The 22,302-nt window shown below is 41.1% G+C and overlaps 1 protein-coding gene across 1 annotated transcript in view; it reads left to right on the top strand.

Moving 5' to 3' along the window:
* Positions 1-22,013, top strand: part of FBXO3 (F-box protein 3) — a 30,204-nt gene extending 8,191 nt beyond the window's left edge. Inside the window, exons 3-11 of the mRNA XM_019551969.1 lie at positions 1,356-1,519; positions 3,760-3,874; positions 7,066-7,270; positions 11,066-11,111; positions 13,535-13,619; positions 14,549-14,671; positions 15,585-15,700; positions 17,094-17,284; positions 20,909-22,013. Coding sequence (XP_019407514.1) covers positions 1,356-1,519; positions 3,760-3,874; positions 7,066-7,270; positions 11,066-11,111; positions 13,535-13,619; positions 14,549-14,671; positions 15,585-15,700; positions 17,094-17,284; positions 20,909-21,034 — 1,171 coding nt within the window. The 3' untranslated portion in view covers positions 21,035-22,013. The remainder of the gene's footprint in view (positions 1-1,355; positions 1,520-3,759; positions 3,875-7,065; positions 7,271-11,065; positions 11,112-13,534; positions 13,620-14,548; positions 14,672-15,584; positions 15,701-17,093; positions 17,285-20,908) is intronic.
* The last annotated feature ends 289 nt before the right edge of the window (positions 22,014-22,302 follow it).

Genomic DNA, 22,302 nt, shown 5'->3' with positions numbered 1-22,302 from the left:
CCAGCCAAAATAATTGCCCACCCCTGGCATAGACAAAACTTGGCAAGTGATGGTGACCAATGAAGTGTGAGAGCAGGGAAATGGAAAGGCAAAGATCATTAAAATTATTGTTCACAAATATTTGACATCTCTATAAATACAATGACTGCATATTTAAATTTCTTGGGTTAATTGTATTCTATATATGTTTTTATTTAAAGTAGGAATCACTAAATACAAAAAGCAACCTTACTGTATTTGGAAAAATTACATTTCTTAGAGGAGAGGTCTGTTCAAGTAGCACATCGCATCTGAAAGCTGTAGTATTTGCAGTGTCTTGGCTTGAATAGCTAATATGGTGGGAAATATGCAAAGAGAGTGAATTCCATTGTCAGCCTGTTCTCTCAACTTCTTTGGAGATGTCAGTCTCAATCCTTATGAATGAGAACTGTCTGGTATCATTGCACCTCAGCTTAGTGATCATTCAGGATGTCCAGGTTTTTTACAGCTCAGGATCTCCAATTCCTTGAGGAGCTAGTCGTATACCTTGGTGGAAGGACCATGTAATTATACCTGAGTCTTGTGAATACCAGTGCTTACCATATGGTGGTCTGCTGTCAATTATATTTTTGTATAAAAAGGCATAGAGGGAATACCTAGTTTTAAAGTTCCTTTCAGTGATTATTTTGATCATTCTAAGTTTGTGAGGGGTTCATGTTTTTTAATGAGAATAAATACTACACACATTGTCAGTAACCAAGCGCATCTCCCTTTTCTGATAAAGATCTCAGAAAGGCTTTTCTTTTGTTATACCCAAAAGAGTTGGTTAAAGTGCTAAACCTTACAAGTTCTATGTTGTGTTCTGTGTATATGCCCTTTCAGATTTAAATTCAGTCCCCAGTATTTGCATTTTTATTTTAAAACACGAGGTGTTTAGTGCTATTCAGCAAACAAAAATTGAATCCCACATCAGTTTCTAATGGATAATTCTTGTTGTATGTGGTGCCTCATCTGCAGAGGAACTTTCATTTCATGACTTGGTTTCTGGTCCTACATTTTACTTACAAAATGGTCCTGTTTTAAGAGCCCACTGCACTTACCTGTGATCTGATCGAGTGTCCTTTAAATTCTCAGCTTTAAAGTGTCCTATCTCTTTTAAATAAATACTATGTTAACTTTCCCTGGAAAAGATAATTGATCAAAATGTCAAAAACTGGTAAATCAATATATTAATATATTGGATACTTGTCAGAAAGAATTCAACATGTGTAACTTTAATGTGATTTTTTTTAAAAGTGTTTCTGGCTATATTTATTATAGCAGTGTTGATATTACTTGATGGAAACGAAAGATTTTTATTGTTCATGTCTCTTTAGGGAAGAGAGAACTCGGCGAAATCAGACCTGGAAGGCTATCTTCAAAAGTTTCTACATTGACTTAGGAAGATATATTCAGTATTATGCTATGCTGAAAAAAGCCTGGGATGATCTAGAGAGATACCTAGGGCAGCGGTGTCCACGGATGATTGGTTCTTTGAAAGGTAGTGTGCAAATTCATTCTCTTTTTATTATAAATCCAAGGTAAACTTGTAGAGTGTGTTTTATACTCATTCCATCTTTAAGGTACTTGATGTGAGCTGAAATACCAGCTTTTGATAAATGGAATCTCCCCCTCCACAATTATTGCTCTCTTTTGGATATGAGCTTATTCTGCCTTTTCTTTCTCATGGAGTTCACAAGCTTAAGCAAACATGAGTTCATGACATTTTCTGACATTCTTCATATCATGGCCCAAGTGAACCAAGTAGAAGGCAGTGTAGCTTTGCACCATATAGATTTAATAAAGACGATAAATAAATATACAGCACAAGCTTTCATGGGCTGAAGTTTACTTCATCACATGCTGTGAAAGGACATGCATGAAGCAGTGTATAGGAAGGAGAGAAACTTTAATAAAAAAGAAGGTAAGGGATGGGGAGAGGAGCAAGAAAATGAGGTTCAGATTTGAGTCCCCTTAACAGAAATGGCCTTTTGCCAGCCCTGTCTTCCTTAAGTCAGTCTGGAAGCACAAGTGTTTCAGCAGTTCACAATGTTATGTTCTTGGCCTGTAGGAGAGATGTTCTTAAGTGTTTGGGACCCAAAACATCCTAGGTGAAAACAAACATCTACATTTATATAGGAAACTGTTGTTATTGGTGCAAATTCCAGAATATAATAAAAATTGTCCTTTCTCTGTGCCTTCCTCAGTTCTAAACTGATCACTGTCCTGCAGTGGTGCACTCACTCATTGTGCCCAAAGGCTACGGCAGGGATTGGCAACCCCTGGCACATTTACCAGATCATGTTGTGCAAGGCCATTTTCTTTGGATGCCACAGCTGCCCTGGGCTCTGGGTAGCTTCTGTCAGCTGGGAAGCTATAAACAGCTGCATGGGGCTCTGCAGCCCCAGCACCAGTTCTGTGGCTGTGGCAGCTGTGCATGCACCTCTGGGCACATGGCTGGGAAGGGACCTGGGGCAGCGCAACCCTGGCTCCTCCTCACCGTCTCCCAGAGGCATGTGTGCAATTGCTGTCAACATGAAGCTGGTGCCAGGGTTGCAGAGCCTGGCACAGCTGCTTTCAGCTGCCTGCTACTGCTGTCCAGAGCCTGGGCTGGCTGTGGAAGGCAGTTGAGAGGCTCTAAACAGCTGCATTGGGCTCTGGAGCTTTGGCATTGGCTCCATGGTAGTGGCGGCAGGTGCATGGTGGAGAAGAGACTGGGGAAGCACAACCCTGACTCCTCCCCTGCCATCCTCCTGGAGGCACTGGCAGGCACTGCTGCTGTGGAACTGGTGCCGGGGCTACAGAGCTTGGCACAGCTGTTTGCAGTCTCCCAGCTGCCTGCTAAAGCTGCCCAGAGCAGTCAGCTATGGCAGGCAGTTGGGAGACTTCAAACATCTGCACTGGGCTCTGGAGTTCCAGCATTGTCTCCCTGGCAGCAGCGGGTGCGCACATGGTTTGCAGCACATGGTGGGGAAGGTGTTGGGGCAGCGCAACCTTGGCTCCTTCCCTGCCATCCACCCGGATGTATGTGTGCAGCCACCGCCAGCAATGAGGATCAGGCCCCTTGAAGCACCCCCATCTCTGGCGTGCCAAATTGAGGTGTGGGTGGAGGTTGGGGTGATTTTTGTTACTCCAGCCAAAAATGCTGCCGACTCCTTGGCTATAGTATCTCTTTAGGGTGGGGATCAAAGGGTAAGGAGCTGTGGCTATTGTGCATTCAGCATTGCACTTACGTGACTCTACCATTTCTTGTTTGGGCAGTTGCATATATGTCATGTTTTAGTATGGTATGACCTGGCACCATACTTGGTTAATACAGACATAACTAAAGAAGGTGCTGTTCTATTGAGTGACCCCTGGTTTCATGTGCATGTGTTAGTCCAGGGGCAGGCAATTATTTTGGGCAGAGGGCTACTTACTGAGTTTTGGCAAGCCATCGAGGGCTGCATTATAGGCAGCCAGGGGCAGATAAATATTAATTTTCTAAATTTTTTTAAGGGCCCCGCGGGCTAGATAGAATGGCCTGGCGGGCTGCATTTTGCCCACCCCTATGTTAGTCCTTCTGTGCTACAGAACAGTAGCCTGCTATTGAGGTAAGCGGCAGGTGGTAAACTTGCTATTTGCTTGAACAAGGTGGTTACAAATGTAGACTTTTTTATTTATAATGTGTGAAACCTTAGATTTTTGTTTTTGTTTGTCTGAATCTACAACCTAAATTTCTTGTGTTTATATATTTTGCAGATAGTGTGCAAGAGGAAGACCTAAATGCTGTGGAAGCACAAATAGGTTGCAAACTCCCTGATGATTATCGATGTTCATTTCGTATTCATAATGGACAAAAGCTAGTTGTTCCTGGGTAAGGAACTAAAACTACTTATCAGCTTCAGTGTTTTGTCTTAATGAGTGCTTGCAGAGGTAACCCCCTCCCCCCCCCCCCCGAACACGGTGCTTTACTTTAAACTTGGTGCATCCCCATGCTGAGCCCCACACATGCTGTGAAGAGTCAGTGTGTTACTTCAAATTGGCTCGTTTGATGCCTGTAAAGATTGGGTGCTTCATTGCAGCTTTTTTGGCACTTATATCTAATAGCAGATTGAATCAGCTTTAGCTAAGAGCACCAAAGAGCCCCACTGGTGTGCCTGATCTTTACAGATGTTGGAGAGTCGGATTGAAGTAATGTGCTGCTGTTTCTGGTAAAGCACTTTTTTTTTTAAAAACGTCTGCAAGCAGCCTTACTTTCTCTATGGCGCTGTTTTTATTGGAGTTGAAAGTAGATTGAGGGTTGAAATGTTTCCTAACAGCATTGAACATTTATTGCTGAATCTGGTCAGTATATTTTTTGCTTCATTCTGCCTTTCAAAAAACAAAGTGCGTGTTTTTTTTCCACGGCAATATATAAGAAAATACTGTATACATTTTGCTCTTTGCAAACAAAAAATAGCAATATTGTTATGAAGATGAAAGCATATTGAATTTATCTTTTTAACCGTAAGATATTCAGTTTTGCAAGTGACCTATTGTAGCTCCATATCTTTCAGCCATAGTAATAATGTATCTTCAAGCCTCTCGTATTTGGCTTGGTTGGCTAAACGTGATGTGAAGTGACACAGGTACCAAAAATAGTCACAAAAGGCAATTTAGAAAAAGATGGGGAAACTCAGATAGAATAGTGATTGAGTGAGTGAAGTGGTAGATGCATGTAGTTGTATCATACTCTGAAATCTCAGTGGATAAGGAGAGTAGTGCCTTCTTAGTATCCTTTCTTTCTTAATTTTAGACTACAACTCCAATAAGCCCATAGAGGGTTCTAAGTATAACTCACGAATCTGTTGGATCCTGGCTTAACATTACTTTCCAAGCTACGCTTTCAGTGACCACATTGAAAGGCATGAACATGTATTGGTGAATCTGGTTAGTATTACTATGCGCTGATGCACATTTTCAGATTCGTCATGTGAGTCCTGTTGACAGTACTTCAAAACAACTAGAACTTCATGCGGAAAGAGTTGGCTCTTTTTTTTCCTCTAATGATTGATGCTCCCTCTAATGCAAGCAAAAGATGTAAGCAATCCACACAGGGCTTTTGTTCCTAGTTTCAGTTTCCGCTGTGTGGGATCCCTTGCTGTCAGTTATCTTCTGTTAGAATTGGAATGAAAGACTTTTCCTTTGGCCCCTCAAACATATCTTTTACCAGTCCATCATAGACATTAGGGCTGGAAGGGACCTTGGAAGATCGAGTCCAGTCCCCTGTCCCGAAGCAGGAAGTCAGCAGGGGTCATACGATTCCAGCGAGATGATAAACAATTTGCTCTTGAAGGCGTTCAATGTAGGCCTTTCTTATCATTTGTACAACTAGATCTGTCATCCATGCTGTCCTCAAATTGGGCTCCTATACGTGTGCAGGGTGGCTGCTCCAACGTGCTGTAAATATAGTGTATTGAAGCAGACTCAGTTAATAGAATCTGCTGGATCGTGTTAATTACCATACTCCAGCAGATTCCAATGTCATGTGTATCGGCATCCCTGAGCTGAAAAATGGCAGCAGGGGTGCATTTTAACTAAAGCTCATTCAGTGAGCTTTAGTTAAAGTGTCTCCACTGCCTTTTTTCAGAATGGGGACACATGCATGTGATGCTCCAGGTGCTTTAATTAGTGCAGTTCTTGGAGCTGCATTAATTTAAAATACCCATCTCTCTCCCTCTTTCCCTGTTCCCCACCCCCACCCAGCACGTCTATAAATGACTGCTATGTCTTAATCACTGTAGTGGTCTTTCTCAACATACACAGTCTTGCTTTATTCATACATATTCAGGATGTTGTTGCAGTGATTGCTTTTCTAGTCCATTGCTTTGACCTTGTCACCTCTCTTTTGGCATTCTTCCACTAGCTCGGTCTCTGTTGCATCAAGCATAAGCTGCTTGTCTTCACTTTATTCATGTCTGTCTATCATTTCTATCTCTTGCCTTCAATGAACTAGTGATGCTAACTTCTATTGCCCACTTGTTAGATTTTCAGACATGTGCCTTCATAATTTCTCCTACGCTTCATAGGATTTTTTTAAAGAAGCTGCCTTAAAACATCTGTAAAGACACTTAATTATTTTCAACACTGTCCTTTGCTATAATGCCTACAAAAAACCCCTGTGGTATTGGTTAGACTGGTGATATGCTGATACCACTTTCTGTTGTGCTGATCAGTATTGTCCTATTTGTTCTTGTGCATCCGTGACTGTTTGTATTCTGGTCCCTGACTAGGACACGCAGACACACTTTCCTAGTATGACGTAGGCCTCCCCTACTCCTGCATGACACAGAAAATGAACAGGGCAATATTACTCTGTTAAATCACTTGGCATATAGACAGATGTAACAATTGTGTTGGTATCAAGTGATGGTGATATAAGCTGTAACTGTTACATCTTGCATGCTTCTGTAGGGATCTAAGTGTAGCAAAACAAATTTACGCAGGGTAAAAAATAGTGATATAGCAATCCTATGTTGCTATAGGATTCTGCAGAGATGCACTTGGATCAAAACAATAGATGTGTGTTTTGGAGGAGCACTCTCCCTCCTAGTTCAAAGCAGTTAAACAGGGGCTTTTCTATACCCTTACTCTTTTTCTTTAAAATATTAAATTATTTCAGGCAAAAGATTCTACCTGATTCTATAGGAAATCCTATATCTAGACTTTACTGGCTGTAAGTATTGGGACTAGAAGTATAGATAGATCAGTGATTCTCAAGCAGGGTGCTGCAAGATCTTTTGAAGACTGCCATGAAGTTTGAGAAGATAAGCAAGGTATGAGAAGATGAGCAGGTAAGCACAGGCTTAGGCTTGTCTCTGCAAGGAAGTAAGTGCTGTAATATGTACAGTTTTCAAATAGTGCCACTCAATTCACAAGTTTCAGAGGGGTACCACACATCCAAAAAGGTTGTGAAACACTTAAAATTCATAATTATTCAAGTAGAGTAAAAAAAAAAATCTTTGCTACGAACTAAGTATTTCTTGTTTCTGTGTCTCTGTTTTGTTCTTTCTATTGGGTGCTAAGGTTGATGGGAAGTATGGCACTGTCCAATCACTATCGTTCTGAGGATTTGTTGGATATCGACACAGCAGCTGGGGGTTTTCAGCAGCGGCTAGGTCTGAAACAATGCCTTCCTCTAACCTTTTGCATTCACACTGGCCTGAGTCAATATATGGCACTGGAGAGTGTGGAGGGTCGTAATAGACATGAGATCTTCTACCAATGTCCAGTAAGAAAGAAAAATGTTTTTATATTTGTACATGTACTTCCTAATAAAACTGACATTGCTCCTTTGTATTCCATAAAGTTCTGAAATATAAAAGGTATACATAATTTAGTGTTTTTATACCCAGAGAGCATATCTTGGGGAAACTTACTTAACCCAAGAATGTCTCAATGACAGGCACATAGATTACCCAAGAAGAATGCTTAACACACAGTGTAGCGGTGTTAGTGTGAAATATAGTTGATGATTATAGTGACTTGTAAGCAAATTTCACATAATGGACTAAAGGCATCCCTGTGGTATTTTAGTTAACTTGATGGTATCATGCCAGGTATGAATTTGTCCCAGTTTAGTATCAAGACACACTTTTTTGGTGGCAGTGTGTAATGCTTGTTCTAACAAAGCATCAGTCCTCCATAACTGAGGTTTTTAAAAATGACAAAAATTGAATCTTATTGAATGCTCCAAATTCTCTTCAAGGTGCTGAAGTCATGGGTATTATAGAAAGCCCTCAGATCAGAGTCCAGCTGTTGTAATTTTGCATTGGCTTAATTCCATTGATTTCCATGGATTTACTTCTATTTGCTTTGGCATTAGAGGAGAACCAGGCCCCTGAGTTTTCAAACAGCTTACTCCAGGAATTACAGTATATAGTAGGGCTGTGCGAAACAGCACCATTTTGTTTCGACTTTTGTTTTGCCATTTCAGTGCGACTGTTTTGTTTAGTTTTGAAAGTGCTGTTCCGTTTCGTTTCATGGAAGCTTTGAAATGGCTGTTTCAGTGTTTTGCCCGTAGGCTTTAATGGGGAAGCACAAACTGCCTATAACTCTGTTGTTTCTTGCCTGATTCAGATGAAACATGCAGGGATTGTAGTCCCTTCTGAGGACACAAAGTCTGCCAAGTTCCAAGGACATAGGTGCAGAGGTTTCAGGGAAACTGTACCTCAAACTGTTCAAAGCAAAACTTGTAACACTTGCCAGCAGTGGCAGCCTCCTGTCATCCGGCCCACACGTCTGGGGGCCTGCACCTGTGGGATGGCTGCAGGGCTGTGCCAGACTCCTCCCCGGGGGTGCAGGACCCCGGATCTGTGCGCCAGATGACAGGAGGTTGCTGCTGTCACCTGGGACTGGCACTGGGCACTGCGTGCATTCAGCGCCAGGAAGATCGGTGCTGCTGCTGGTCCCAGGTATCAGTGGCAGCCTTCTGTCATCTGGCGCGCAGACTGGGAGCCCGCATCCCTGGGAGGAGTCCAGCACAGCCCTGCAGCCCTCCCGAGGGTGTGGGCCCCCAGATCTGCATGCAGGATGAAAGCATGCTGTTGCTGTGGCTGCTGGCTGGGGCCAGCGGCAGCACCAGTCTTCCCAATGCTTGGCATGGGCTGTGCTCAGCGCTAGTCCCAGCCAGAAGCAGTATTGTCCTGTCATCCAGCATACAGATCAGGGGCCTGCAACCCTGGAAGGAGTCTGGCACAGCCCTGCAGCCCTCCCAGGGTGCAGGTAAGCCCCTGATCTGTGTGCCAGATGACAGGAGGCTGCTGCTGCTGCCTGGGACCAGTGCTTGGTGCAGCCTGCGCCAAGCACTGGGAAGACCCCATGCTTGCCCACCCCCACTTGCCCCCGCTGGGCAGTGTTTGGTGTGGCCACTGACTGGAGTCCACGCTGTGCTAGCCTGCAGTGGGGCTGCTTCACCACCGCCTCTGTGCTGCGGGCTGTGCCAGACTCCTGGATTGTGGGCCCCTGATCTGTGCACTGGATAACAGCAGGCTGCCATTGCTGCTTGGGGCCAGTGGCAGTACCAATGTTCAAGGTGCTTGGCCCATGTCCATGCCCAGTGCCAGTCTCAGGCAGCAGCAGCAGCCTCCTGTCATCTGGCGCGCCGATCAAGGGCCCGCACCCCCAGGAAGAGTCTGACACAGCCCTGCAGCCCTCCTAGGGGTGTGGGCGGGCCCCCGATCTGCACGCCAGGTAACAGGAGGCTGCTGCTGCTGGCCTGGGCCGGCGCTGGGTACAGCCTGTGCCACGCACTGAGAAGACTGCTGCTGCCACTGGCCCCAGCCAGCAGAGACAGCATGCTGTCATTTCGCGTGCAGATCTGGGGGTCCGCACCCCAGAAGGGTTGCGGGGTTGTGCGGCCCCTGAATCTGCATGCTAGATGACAGGAGGTTGCCGCTGCCGGCTGGGACCGCTGCTGAAGCCAAGTAAGCCCGGCTTTGAAACCTTCTAAATGTTTTGAGTGCCCTTCTTTCATTTTGAAGCTGTTTTGAAGGCTTTTGTTTTGTTTCGATTTCACTGTTTCGAGTTTGAAACGCATCACAACAGCTTTGAAACTAAACACCTGGTGAAATTTTGCACAGCCCTACTATAGAGTAAAACCTTTTAGTTATTGTCACTTGAGTTGACTCTTCTACCATCAGTGTCCTTTTTATTTTAAGAATTGAAAAATAGTTTTTGCTACTTTTGTTCATGTCACTGAACCAGTACTGCTTCTTAGTCATCAACAGAGTTATTTATTAAATTTATGTTTGTAGACTTTATACTATCAGGGTGTGTCCACACGTTGCTATGTAGTGAAGCTGCTAAGGTGCCATTCTTTAGTACTTACAAAATGCCGTGTACATGGCACACTGAGTGCACCACTATGGTGGTGTGGCTGCCAATCATGTGTAGAACTGCGTGCTCACTACGTTGCCATAGCTCACCATATGGCGACATCATGCATCACTATGTCATCACAGGGTGACATGTAGATTTACCCTCAATGGTGCCCAATTGAACTCAAGCTGATTTCACAGTTCCAGGTTGCATTTATAGTATTGGCAGTCCAAAATCTGTCTTTTGTAAAGTGGCAAATAAATGTGGAACCACATGAATGTGAATATTTTTATCTTCTCTCTTAAATACAAGCAAACTTCTTTAAACTTCCTTATTGGTCAAGTTGCACATTTAATTAAAACTTCAGTTAAGTAAAGTAACACAGCAAGATTAAGTCTTGAGTTCAAATGCCATTATTTTTAAAGCTTTAAGTTCAAATCTATTCTTGATTGTTCTCATTATGCTAAACTATTACAGCACATATTTGCTACTGTATTTTTCAGATGTCTGCAGTAGTAAGGTAGAACAGATAGTAATCATAGGTTTAGGTCTTAATTTTGGACTAGAATTAAGCTAAATCCCCTTAAAGTCTGTAAAACTGCTAGCATAACTAATTACTAATGGGATTCACAGCAAAGGCTGAAAGCAAGATGTAAAGAGCTCAGAGTTTTCCTTTGCCAGCCTATTATTGATCCTTAACCTCGTGGAGTTTTATGGTTAATTTTCTGGAATGTAGCAGTGTGAGTTCTAGGCATGTGGCACTGGTGGGAGGTTTGGAAGCATGCTATTCTCTTTTTGAAAATTTACACTAATGCTAACTTACACTTTGCTTGGAATATATTTTGAGGACTTGGAAAATTATTTAATAGTTTTGTTCATGTGGAGATTTAATAAGAAGGAAGTTTAATTCCACTTGATTATTTTTTAATCTTCAGATTATTATCCTAAAACTGATTTAAAATATATTTTTTAAATGAAGAAGAGAGCTTAATTTTTAAATGGGAACATATCATTGGAATGCCAGTGATGGAGGCTGAGCTAATTGTTTAAGACACTGCTTTGAATATCTCTCAGTGTTCCATTTAAATGAGAAAGCCAGGTATGAGCCTCTGGAAAATAAAGAACATGTTCAGTACAGTATATTTTGGGTATTGATTTTTGTCTTAAGGGTCTAATATATGTACTTAAACTTATTTTCCTTTTCTAGGATCAAATGGCTCGTAATCCATCTGCCATTGATATGTTCATTACAGGTAAGAGTGCTTTGGAGCAAAATACCGTTGCCAAGAAAACCTTGTTTGAAGTATCCAATAAATTCATACTCTTAAGTTGCAAATATTAGTAAATAACGGATACCTGTTACAGTCTGGGTAGTATATGTTTACAACTTTGTGACCTGAGCAGAATAAACACTCCATCTTGTCCATGTATTTTTATTACTGATCAAGACTGAGATGCACAAGTCTTCTGTATTAAAACTTGTCGTTCCGTACATCTTGCTCTGAACTATTCAACACACTGGGCCGTCTGACAAGATGAGCATCAGACATTAAGGTGACTGTCGGGGAAGTCGTCAAACACAGACAATCAACATGGCATCTTTCCTGATGTGAATTTCCAGCTAGCATTTGCAGCTGTGTTGGGAAATTCAGGATATCTTGTCACTTAACAGTGAAATATGTTTGATCAGGCCTGTAAAGAGGTCTTCCTGGCTTTCTCAGGTTGATTCTAACTGCAGTATACAGAGTATAAACAATGGGGAAGGAAATATTGCAAAACCATCTTTTGACTGTGTAACGCTTTATGATCATCATGGTGTACCATCTGGCAGGAGAGTAACAGCAAGATAAGCAACCAGCTAGATGAATCACTTTTTCATTAAGTGAAATCAGTGTGATAATTTGGGAAACTAATGATAAGTGTGCCTTAACTGCATCCTGAGAAGTGTGCTATCCTGATAGAATGCCAGTGATGAGTAACCATTTTGGACAGCACCGTACTGCTGTTTTTCCTGGCTTAAATAAAAGGTAAAACCAGGGAAGCCTTATTTTCGCAGTCACTGTGCAGTAGCTAATATACTGTAAGTTCATTTCCTAGCTTATCTTTATCTGTTTGTACCCTAGTGTTTTGTCAGATTTTAATTTTTATTCACTATGTATTTGCAAGCACATCTTTCATTCCACTCCAGAGCTGGCTGCACTTGCAGTGCTGAGTGAAGTAGTCTGTCATCTACCTTGATTCTGAATATATTGTGTTTTAGGGCTTTTAGATGAAAGGAACTTTTAGAAAATTAAAATAATGTGGGTGTTTTTTCGTTTTTAGATTTCATCTTGATAGAGAAGCACTATTTTAGAATTGGTGACTGTGCAGTGAGTGAGTTCTACTTGCCACAGTCTTTGTGGGCGCTAATTTTTAATTGTGGACCAATGTGGCATTGTAGTCATATGGCACACTCATTTGCCTATGAAAATTAAAGTTTAACGTGAGAAAAATATTTGTGTATAACACTTGTTTTAAATAGCAGAGTGAGTTAGTGCAACATATGCCCTCTGGTTAACGACCCATTCAAGGCAAAGATAGAATTTTTAAGTGTAGTTGGGTTGATGACAGAAGGCAAAAGGAGGGTAATTCTGTGAGATTTCTAGATAACATGGCGACCCCAAAGAAGGAAGGATAGTACAAATGGTGGGTTTTTGCCTCTGGTAAGCTATATGAGCTTAATGAGATGAATAGATGGTGCTATCATTGCCACTTGTGCCAAACCTGGGGAGTTTGGCACAAGTGGAATAACATGAAATCGTTAATTTTAAAAATACGCCCCCCCCCCCCCAAATATAAAGAGCTATGTATTATCCACTAATGGAAATCCATAGTATGTTGCTTGAACTGATTATATTTGAACTGGCCAAGGGAGGTCATTTCCATACAGGGTAAAATAGAATTGTTTTGAAAAATTTATTTAATTAAAAGGACTCCGTCAGCTCTGTCAACCTTAATCTATAACAGGCCCAATTTTTGTTATATTTACCACTAGAAAAATCAACTTCTTTCAAAACAGTTGGCCTGCAGATTTGTTAAAACCATGTTGTCTATTGGGTGACAAGTGTGCACATTACTACATCTCTTCTACTGTGGAGCTTTGTTTTTGTGAATTGGCAGGGTTTTAAAGCTTAAAAAAAATTGAGAGTAGATTTTCTAAAATACCATGTGCCCACACCAATACTGTAAATCAAACCCAATAGTAGACCATCGCTTTGAGCAGGTAGAGTATTAGATTAGCAGTGGTGCAAAGTGCTTAGGAAGCATTATAGTAATCGTCTCAATTGTGAAAAACAATATCCCCTACTAGCAGCTATCTGAAAACAAGCTGGAGACTGACAACATGAGAATTGTGCTAGATGTTTCATAGTACAGCTAGATATTGTGCAGTCTTCAGGTCAAGGATCATCCCATCTTTATTTTTAACACAAGTAACATGGAGATAATTGAGCAATTCATCTCCCAGCAAAGGTTGTCTGCAAATAGCCGAACAGATTAGAACATGGAATAACTGACTCACCAAGAAGATTTGGGAATCTATTATAGAGATATACAAGCTTCGCTGTTGTTTGTTATGTTTTCTGGCTCAGTTGTAAGCTTACCTGTCCTTGTGAAAATTTTTCCCTTTGGCATTTAGGTACTTCTTACTTGGAATGGTTCACTTCTTACGTAAACAAAGTTGTAACAGGTGGCTATCCTATCATCAGGGACCAGATTTTCAGGTAGTGTGACTTTGATCTATAGTACAGCATTATTACCAGGTGCAGATGTTAATTTCCTTAGAATTAACGTTTTTAAAAACAGTTGGGTGTGGTGGTTCATGACATGAGGTTGATGGGTGGCATATGGGAGGGATGTATGAAATAGGAGGTGGGAGTTGCAAAATTTGAGAGTTCAAGTAATCCTGCATTGTCACAAGAAGACTTGAAACCAGTAGATCAGATTGAAGGGATTTTATTATTATCCACCCTAATCCATTTCTTGTCTTGAAACTTGAAGTGCAAAATAAGAGGGCTACTACTTACTAGTATGACTGAGATACAGTTGCAGTTTACTGATTGTAAACAAAAATGGTATTTACAGTTGCAGTTCTTCCAGTGAGCTGGTCTGTCCCTGTTAATACCAGTGTTGCATTGAACACACACTTGTGAAGAAGCTGAATTTGGAGAGGGGTTTATCCTCAAACTTAGAAGTGCAGTTCTCAACTCTCATACTTTTGTTACAGTTGCATATAAACTGCCCCATTTGGGACTAAAGGAATGTTCTCAGACATAAATGTAGGGTTTCTGAAATGCTTACTGCATAAAGATATACCTGTTTTTGTTTTGAAGTTAACCAAATTGGGCTTTTTTTTGTATGTAAACATATCCCTCTATTTTAACACAAGCTTTGCACCATTGACTAATATATACACCAAAGTAGAGTTGACTAGAGTTATTCTGGATGAAGAAAAATACAAACTGTAAATATGCTGCATAAATAGGGTTTATTTGTTTTCTTTTACTGGCACATGTAGACATTTTTTTTAACGTCCTTTTAACCTCACAAAAATAGCTAGAAACTTGACCTGTATCTATTATGAAAATTGAGTATTTTTTGTTTGTTTGTATTGATCCCATGGAATTTGGTGAGATTTGAAACTCTTTCACAGGTACGTTCACGATAAGGAATGTGTAGCTACAACAGGAGATATTACTGTTTCTGTTTCCACATCTTTTCTACCTGAGCTCAGTTCCGTACATCCACCTCATTACTTCTTCACTTACAGAATCAGGTGAGGATAGCAAATGAGTTACCTTCTTTTAATGACAGAAAGAATCTTATGTAAGGGTGGAGCTCCCAGACCAGTGCAAGTGTGTGCTCAGTAGTGTAGTGAAGCATAGTCTATAAGGAGTTTGGTATACAGCATGCAATACTCTAATTTTAATGTAATTTTAAAATGTTTATTGATGACCATGCCAAACCATGGGTTGGTGTTCGTTTCCTAAACCTATGTTTATTACTGAGAAGAAACTTCCCCAAAACAATGTATAGCAAATGGAATTCCTTGCAATACTCCTGGCAGACAATACTCTATTGGCCTAAGGACATAGGCAGACAAAGTTCTTTGGGTAAATCTGATATCTTTTATTAGACCAACTCAGATAGTTGGAAAAATTCTTCTTTGCAAGCTTTTGGGTATAAATACCCTTTTTCAGGCTGAGGAAACATCTGCAGTTGGTATGTGCTCTTCCTGGATGGAATGAATAGTAAAGAAGCCAGAGGCTGCCTTTTCTTTCTTTCTTTACTATTCATTCCATCCAGGTAGAGCATACACCAACTGCAAATGCTTCCTCAGCCTGACGAAGGGTGTTTATCCCCAAAAGCTTGCAACGAATTTTTTCAACTATTTGAGTTGTTGGTTTAATAAAAGATATCAGATTTACCCAAAGAACTTTGTCTGTTTATGTCCTTAGGCCAACACAGGTATAACCTGTGCCCTTGCAATACTCCTGTAAAGGAAACTGGTAAGGAAGAATAATAATGAAATGGAGGCCATGGAGGGAATCTATTTTATCAAATTTGTATACCAGGGCTAGTTTAGTCTGTGCACCTTTCTCTAAGCAGAGTAGTGTTCAACATTTATATGATTGTTTTGTAGGCATGGAAGTAATCTCTAAACATAAAATATTTAATTTGACTCATAGAATTGAAATGTCCAAAGATGCTCTTCCTGAAAAAGCTTGTCAGTTGGACAGTCGGTACTGGAGAATAACAAATGCCAAAGGTGATGTGGAAGAAGTTCAGGGTCCTGGAGTAGTCGGTATGTAACTGCAGATTAAGTTCCATTTCAGCATTTTGGCATAAAAGGGTTTTTCACTGTTGTGTGTCCGACTTGTGCTCATCCATTCTTGCTAGTGACATTGGTTGATTCTGACAGTCAGAAGATGATAATAAGCCATGTCCCAATGTTGATTCTGTTACATTTTGTAATGTCACATGCACATACTGTATTTTCTAAATTCAACGATGATCCTGAATTTGCCTGCCTGCCTCCCCCCTCCTTAGATTCTATACATGGAAAAATTATAAACGCTATAATTTTTCCATGTATAGAATCTAATTTATTGATATTTAATTCATTCCCCCAAGTACTGCAGGGGGAAGGTGAGGCTGAGACCCAAGGCTGTTGTTGGGGCAGGCACAAGGGGGAGTAAGGAAGGGAGAGGGGGGACCTACAGGTGGCAGGGTGGAAACTGCCTGCCTGTCCCACCACCTACTCCCTACCACTTGCCCCACAATGCTCCCTCCACCTGCCCCAGTACTGCCTCCCCCCACCACCTGCCCCTTCACCTCCTCCTTATTTTGTTCTTATGCTGGCAAGCTCCAGCCCTGCTGAATCATTGAGCATGGGCCCAGCCCAGCCCTGTAGCAGTGGCATGGAGTTGGCTGCAGCAGGGACAGAGTGTGCCAATACCAAAGCAAAAGTAAGCATTGGTGCGGAGGGGGGGGGGGGGAGGCGGGGAGTAGGGAGATGTGGCACAGGGCGATAGCCTGGGTGTAGTAGGCGTCTGAGGCTGCAGAGGAGGAGCAGTAGGGGTCAGACAGAAGCTGTGGTTTCAGCCCAAGTTTGGCCACAGTAGCCTGCCTCCCTGCTATCTCATACTCAATTCCAGGACAAGGGGCTTATCCCGCAACCCATGTTAAATAGTGGGACGGGGGGAGAGGTGGGCACTCACCTTGAAATCAAGTAAATACGGTAAGTAAAAGTTAAAACAAAATTATCTCTGTGAAAATGAAGTTAATTTTGTAATTTTTTTTTTTTTTACTTTCAAGTTGTTGACTAAATGTTTTTTTCATCAAAACAATCTCCAACATGGTCGTGGTTTGTACTTGTTCTATAAACTTACTATAGTGATTGCTTCTCAGGGAGTAAGATGCTTATTGAAATGTGTGTGTGTTTAATAAATTAATGTGACTGAAACTTAGGTGAGAAAAGAGAATTTTCAGGTAACAAATGTAGAACTTTTCCATCAAGTTACATTTTCTTCACATGATGCAATTAAAGCACTCCAAATCATTCATTACTAGCTCTGTGTTGCAGAGGACTCTAGCTGTAGAACTTTTCCTAAAAAACAATTGTTATAAGAGGGGAATATGCTTTATACACTTTCCTTCAAAATTCCAATTGTTCTTTGTTAACTTTGTACTAACAGGAGAGTTTCCAATAATCAGCCCTGGTCATGTATATGAATATACCAGCTGTACTACCTTCTCCACTACTTCAGGATACATGGAAGGCTACTATACCTTCCACTGTCTCTACTATAAGGACAAGTTTTTCAATGTCACCATTCCCAGGTTTCATATGGTATGCCCAACGTTCAAGGTGTCTACAGCACGCTTGGTAAGCAGAGATGTAGTTTATGCTGTTTCAGATTTTTCTTCTAACCTTTTATTTTTGTAGAAAATAAGATCAATGTTAGATTTCATGGGTAACATAACTTCCATACCTATTGACAAGGTCCAACAGACTCTGCAATGATGATGCTTCTTTTTTTTTTGTTTAACTTGTTTCTTAATATTACTACTAAATTCTGTAACAGGTGGGCTTGAAGGATAAGAACTGTTGCAAAATCTGGAACTATACCAACAACTCTGGGGTTAGGAAGGAGAATTCCTCTTTTTACCAGTATGAACTTCCTTTGAACTTTTGGGATGATCTAGAAGCCGAGTAAATAGAGTAGTGCAATTGAGTAGAATTCACCAGATTTTAATGTTTAACTATCAGCAGTAATCAGTCTTGAGATGATATCAGCATTTTAGCAGTGTGCTCCCTAGGGAACTGTGCATAGGCCACTTGGATTAGAATACTAAATGCAGTAATAGTATTAGTACCAGAAGCTGTGTATACTTCTTAGTGGCAGTACATATCAGAAGCATTCTGTTATCTATATTGCCTCCCAAATGTATTAAAAATCTTCTGATCTGTAAAGATGTAAGTAGTATTGGACTGTCCAGTTTGAAGGAATTGTTTCTTTCCAAATGCCTTATTACTGTATTTGCAAGTGGTAGACAGTTAAATATAGCTAAGGGATTACAGGCATCAGAGCATAGTTTTTAAGTTTAGAGACATACGTTACACACAAACCAGGTTAAGTGATCAGAAACTGGTTTAAACCTGTAACAGCAGACATTCATTGCACATAAACCAGTTTGAAAATGACCAAAACTGGTTTGAGATCAACATGGTTGAATGTAGTATCAGACTTAAATCGGTTTGAGCCAAATCAGTTAAGCAATGTCTGTTCCAGACTCCTTGCCTGGTCTAATTTAAATCAGAGACTCCTAGCATCCCGGCATGCTCTCTGGGCTGGGCTCTGCTCCAAGAGAGCTGGGCTGGCCCCTCCCCTCTCCTCTCTAGCCAGAACAGATGGGGCGTGGTCAGATGCTGGCCTGCCATGGCCCCTGAGAAATTCCTCCCTCCGTCCTGTCTCCTCCCCCTCCCCCTCCCTGGCTGGCAAGCCCTGTGGACCACAGCTGGGGTTTGTCAGCCCCAGCCGCACCTTGGAGGGTTGGAGGGGATTAACTCCACTGGAGTGTGGAAGAGAGGCAAGCTAGTCCTCTGTGTGTAGATCCAAGACCTGCACCTGTGAGCCCAGAGCTAAGACCTGCAGGACCGGACTGAGAGTTGGGAAGTGTTGGCAAAGACCTGACAATCATTACACATGTGCTGAAGATGGAGTTAAGGGAAGTTGCAGACAGCTTCTGGTTGGAAGTTGCCCACCAAAGAATGCAGAGAGCTACATTTACATTATAAAGCAGAACCTGTAAAACCTAAACAAAGTCTTACTGAATACCTGGCTGTAAGGAGACACTCTGCCGTCAGGATTACTAAGACTTATGAAAGGCTTTCTCTTGTCTTCCTGCTTTACCTTTTAAGTTAGAGCAAGTTGTGTACGTTGTGTGTTACTGGACTGTATCTTAGCTTAGGTGTAGATAAGTAGTAGTTCCCTGTTGTATGCTTTGCAAATTGCTGTGTTCAATACACGCTTGCTTCAGAGAGAGGACTTTTTTCCCATTCCCACTCAGTCTGGCAGCAGCTTCTCGCCCCCCCCATCCCTCAGGCTGGTGGCTGGCATCCTGTGAGTCCTGCTAGCCCCGGCTGGTGCTTAGCCCCATCCCCCCTGCTCGAGCAGGGAAGGGTGAGAGCCTTGGAGAGCGTCTCTCTTCCCTCCCCTTTGGCAGTGGCAGGCAGGAATACTCTAGCACCCCCTGGCTTCTGGCTTGAGCCACTGAAGGCACATACCTGCATTTCTGATTTAACAGATAATGTCTGTCCAGTTATTAATCAGTTCAAGCTGTGCAGCTTAGACTAACTTGCAAAGAGCGAATCAATTCAGGCTCCGGCTTTTTGAATGTATGTCCCTAGTTTAAGAGACATTTTTATTGAGGTTGTGGCAGAACTACACTTTCAAGAGAGGGGAGTTGGCTTTATTTTCTTTGCCTTTGTAACCAGTGTAATGGTGATTAGAGCTTTAGTGAACACACATTTTATATATCCAAATTAATATTGGAGTTTTTTCTTTCTGTGCAACCATGTTGTGGTTTGTCTTCTAAATTGGAGTGGCATTCTTGTTTGCTCATTGTAAGAGAATTTTAGTTAACAGACATTTTAACTGGTGAACTGAGAGTCCTTTTTGACCTTTTGTCCTTGAATAACACAGACAATGGAATTCTACCTGGTGACGCATGCAGTAAGGCTAATACTTTAAGTGAAAGGCTGTTCCTGTGAATGATTGTCTAATTGTAAGTTTTGGAGGTAGCTGGTGCACTTTGGCAGTTGTTGTACATCTATATTTTAACAGCTGTTGAGTTACAAAGCTGGAAATGGCTCCATTTACAGATAGTTCAGAAGGAACTTGGAGATCTTGTTGGCTTAATTGTTGAGCTGTGTGACCAAAAAAACCCCCCAAACCCACTCTAAGGAGCCCTGCAAAACAGAGAGTAACGCATTGTTTTAATCCAGAGGATCTCAACCTCTGGCCCCCAGAGCCATGTCATCCAGTCTGTGGTGACCCTCATGGGCTGTAATCCTGTGCACTGGTGGCGCAGGGCCCTGATCCTAGCATGCAATGTCTGATCTGACTCTGCTCAATTCATCTGGTTCATGGGGCAAAACAGTTGAGCACCGCTGTTTTCGCAAATAAACAGGAAGACCACAGATTTCAGAGGCTCTGCAAAAGGGAAATGAAACTGTTCATCATACTGGCATCCACAAGGGAGGGTAGTGCTTTGTATTGAGGTTTTGTTCTCTTGGCAAGTCACTGTTTTCCCAGAGTGAAAGTTCATTTTAAATTTTTGTTCCCTCCATTGGTAGTCTTTTGAAAGTGATGTCACTAGGAATGAATTAAAGTTTTTAAAGATTTGGGAAATGAACCGTGCTTTGTTTTAGCAGTAGTAAACAGAGAGCCAGCAGAGGTCACACTTATAACATGATCTAATTTTTTTTATTTATTTTGTTTACATTTTAATAAAGCTATGATTTTTTACAAGGTATAGAAATCTCTTGCATTAGCTGTTTGATTTGGTAGTAATTTTACTGCTCTGCATCTAATGCTCTACAGTGGGCTTTGAATACTATAGTTGAGTGATGCTCTGATTTTTAGAGTATTTGCTCAAGGAGAGGTATTAGTGGTTTACATTTTTGCTTTTATGTACTTGTGATTATGAAAAATTGATTTCAAATTCATGATCAGGTTCTGAATCAATTTGCGTGAAAGGTCAAACAGTTCAGAAATATGATTGAATTATGTAAATTCAGTGTCTCATGTAAAGCCAGGTTTATTCTTAACAGTGTTGAGTTGTTATTTATAATAATCAATCTGTATCTGTGATTAGTGACTTTTTATAGGATTATAAATGAGACGTAAGATTGCATAATTGTTTTGAGACAGTTAAGTTGTTAGCACTCAATCTCAGCAAGTTAGGAAAGGACATAATTAAAAACATGTATGCGTTTTGTTCATAGGAAACCAATCATAATGAATATGCTATGGATGAAGACGAGGATTCGACAGACACTGATGACTATGAAGACAGACGCAGAGCCTTGGATATGCCTGCCCCTTCTGTATGTTGTCCTCGTCATACCTGATAAGACTTAACAAAAAACTCTTGGTCACAGAAGTTGAACTCTTTGGAATTGCTGCATAAGAAAAGATTGAAATTTTGTAAATAAGTGAATTTTTCTGCTGCTGAGCAGGACAACTAGCATGAATGTTGGTGCCAGTTCTGATTTTCATCTGATGAAAATATAGGAATCTTTTTTTGCGTTGGGAACTTTGGGGAACAGAAGAGGGCCTTGGGTATTGTTCATTTTTTCCCAAAGTACAAAGAGCTTGATAGTTTGAGGTAATCCATATCGTACATTTTATTACTATTGCCTATTTATGACCATATTACAAATGTGGTGTGGGGAGACTTGTTTTTATACAAGCATTTACAACTCAGCAGCAATAGATAACAAATAATTGCAAAAAAATGTATAAATGTCCTTTCACAATGAGTTTCTACTGTTGATAATTTCTGCTATGAATGAAATTTGCAGTTGGGCTTAGGTAACCCTATTGGGTTGAATCAGGTGCTCTTGTGCATTTTATATTAACATACAGATACCAGGAAATTCTGGTGACTGAGTGCATATACTTCTGCAATGAAACTGACTTTATTTTTCAGATAACCTGTCTTTCAGTTTAATTTTACATGTAATAACTCTGATTAGATAATACCCTTTGGAATGTAGTATAACTGCATAATCTGCTGTTTACTAACAAGCAGTTTATCGATTGTTACATCATATATATTTGTAAATACAGTTTGGGCATTTTCTTTTTACACTGTTTGCTGCCAACATTTGTCACAAGTGACAAGTCCCATATCTAAGAATCTGTATTTTTCTGAATCCTATATGGATTTTTGTAATTATGCCTGATTCAGAATTGGGGCTTAACAATACTAGAAGCTTTATGTCTATAAGCTTTATATTTGAAGGAGCATTTTGTTTTATTCTTTTATTTTTGTTTTCATTGCTGTTAATAAAATAAACCACTATAGCCTCTGTTGCTTTAAAGTGTTACCTGGGACCTTTCTCACTAAATCTTAGAGAGGTGAGTTGAAAGTTATACGCAATGTCACTTTTTAGCAGCTGGTTTCCCTCCAACTATAAGATAATATGCCTGGCATTCCTGGACCTAGATGAAACCTCTTTGGCTAGATTTTTCCTTGAGCATAGGCTGGCTGCAGCTACAGTAGGTTGTGCCAGCTGGTTTCTTCACGTGGTCTTAATGCTGCTACTTTCTCTGGTGCTTGTTGTTTTATCTGCAGTGTCATTGAGGATTAAGATCTCACAGACCAGGATTAAGC

Source organism: Crocodylus porosus, unplaced genomic scaffold (assembly GCF_001723895.1).
Source record: "Crocodylus porosus isolate Cpor-Errol unplaced genomic scaffold, CroPor_comp1, whole genome shotgun sequence".
NCBI classification, from domain to species: domain Eukaryota; kingdom Metazoa; phylum Chordata; order Crocodylia; family Crocodylidae; genus Crocodylus; species Crocodylus porosus.
Note: the sequence above shows the minus strand (reverse complement) of the source record. Positions and strands in the feature narration are given on the sequence as shown.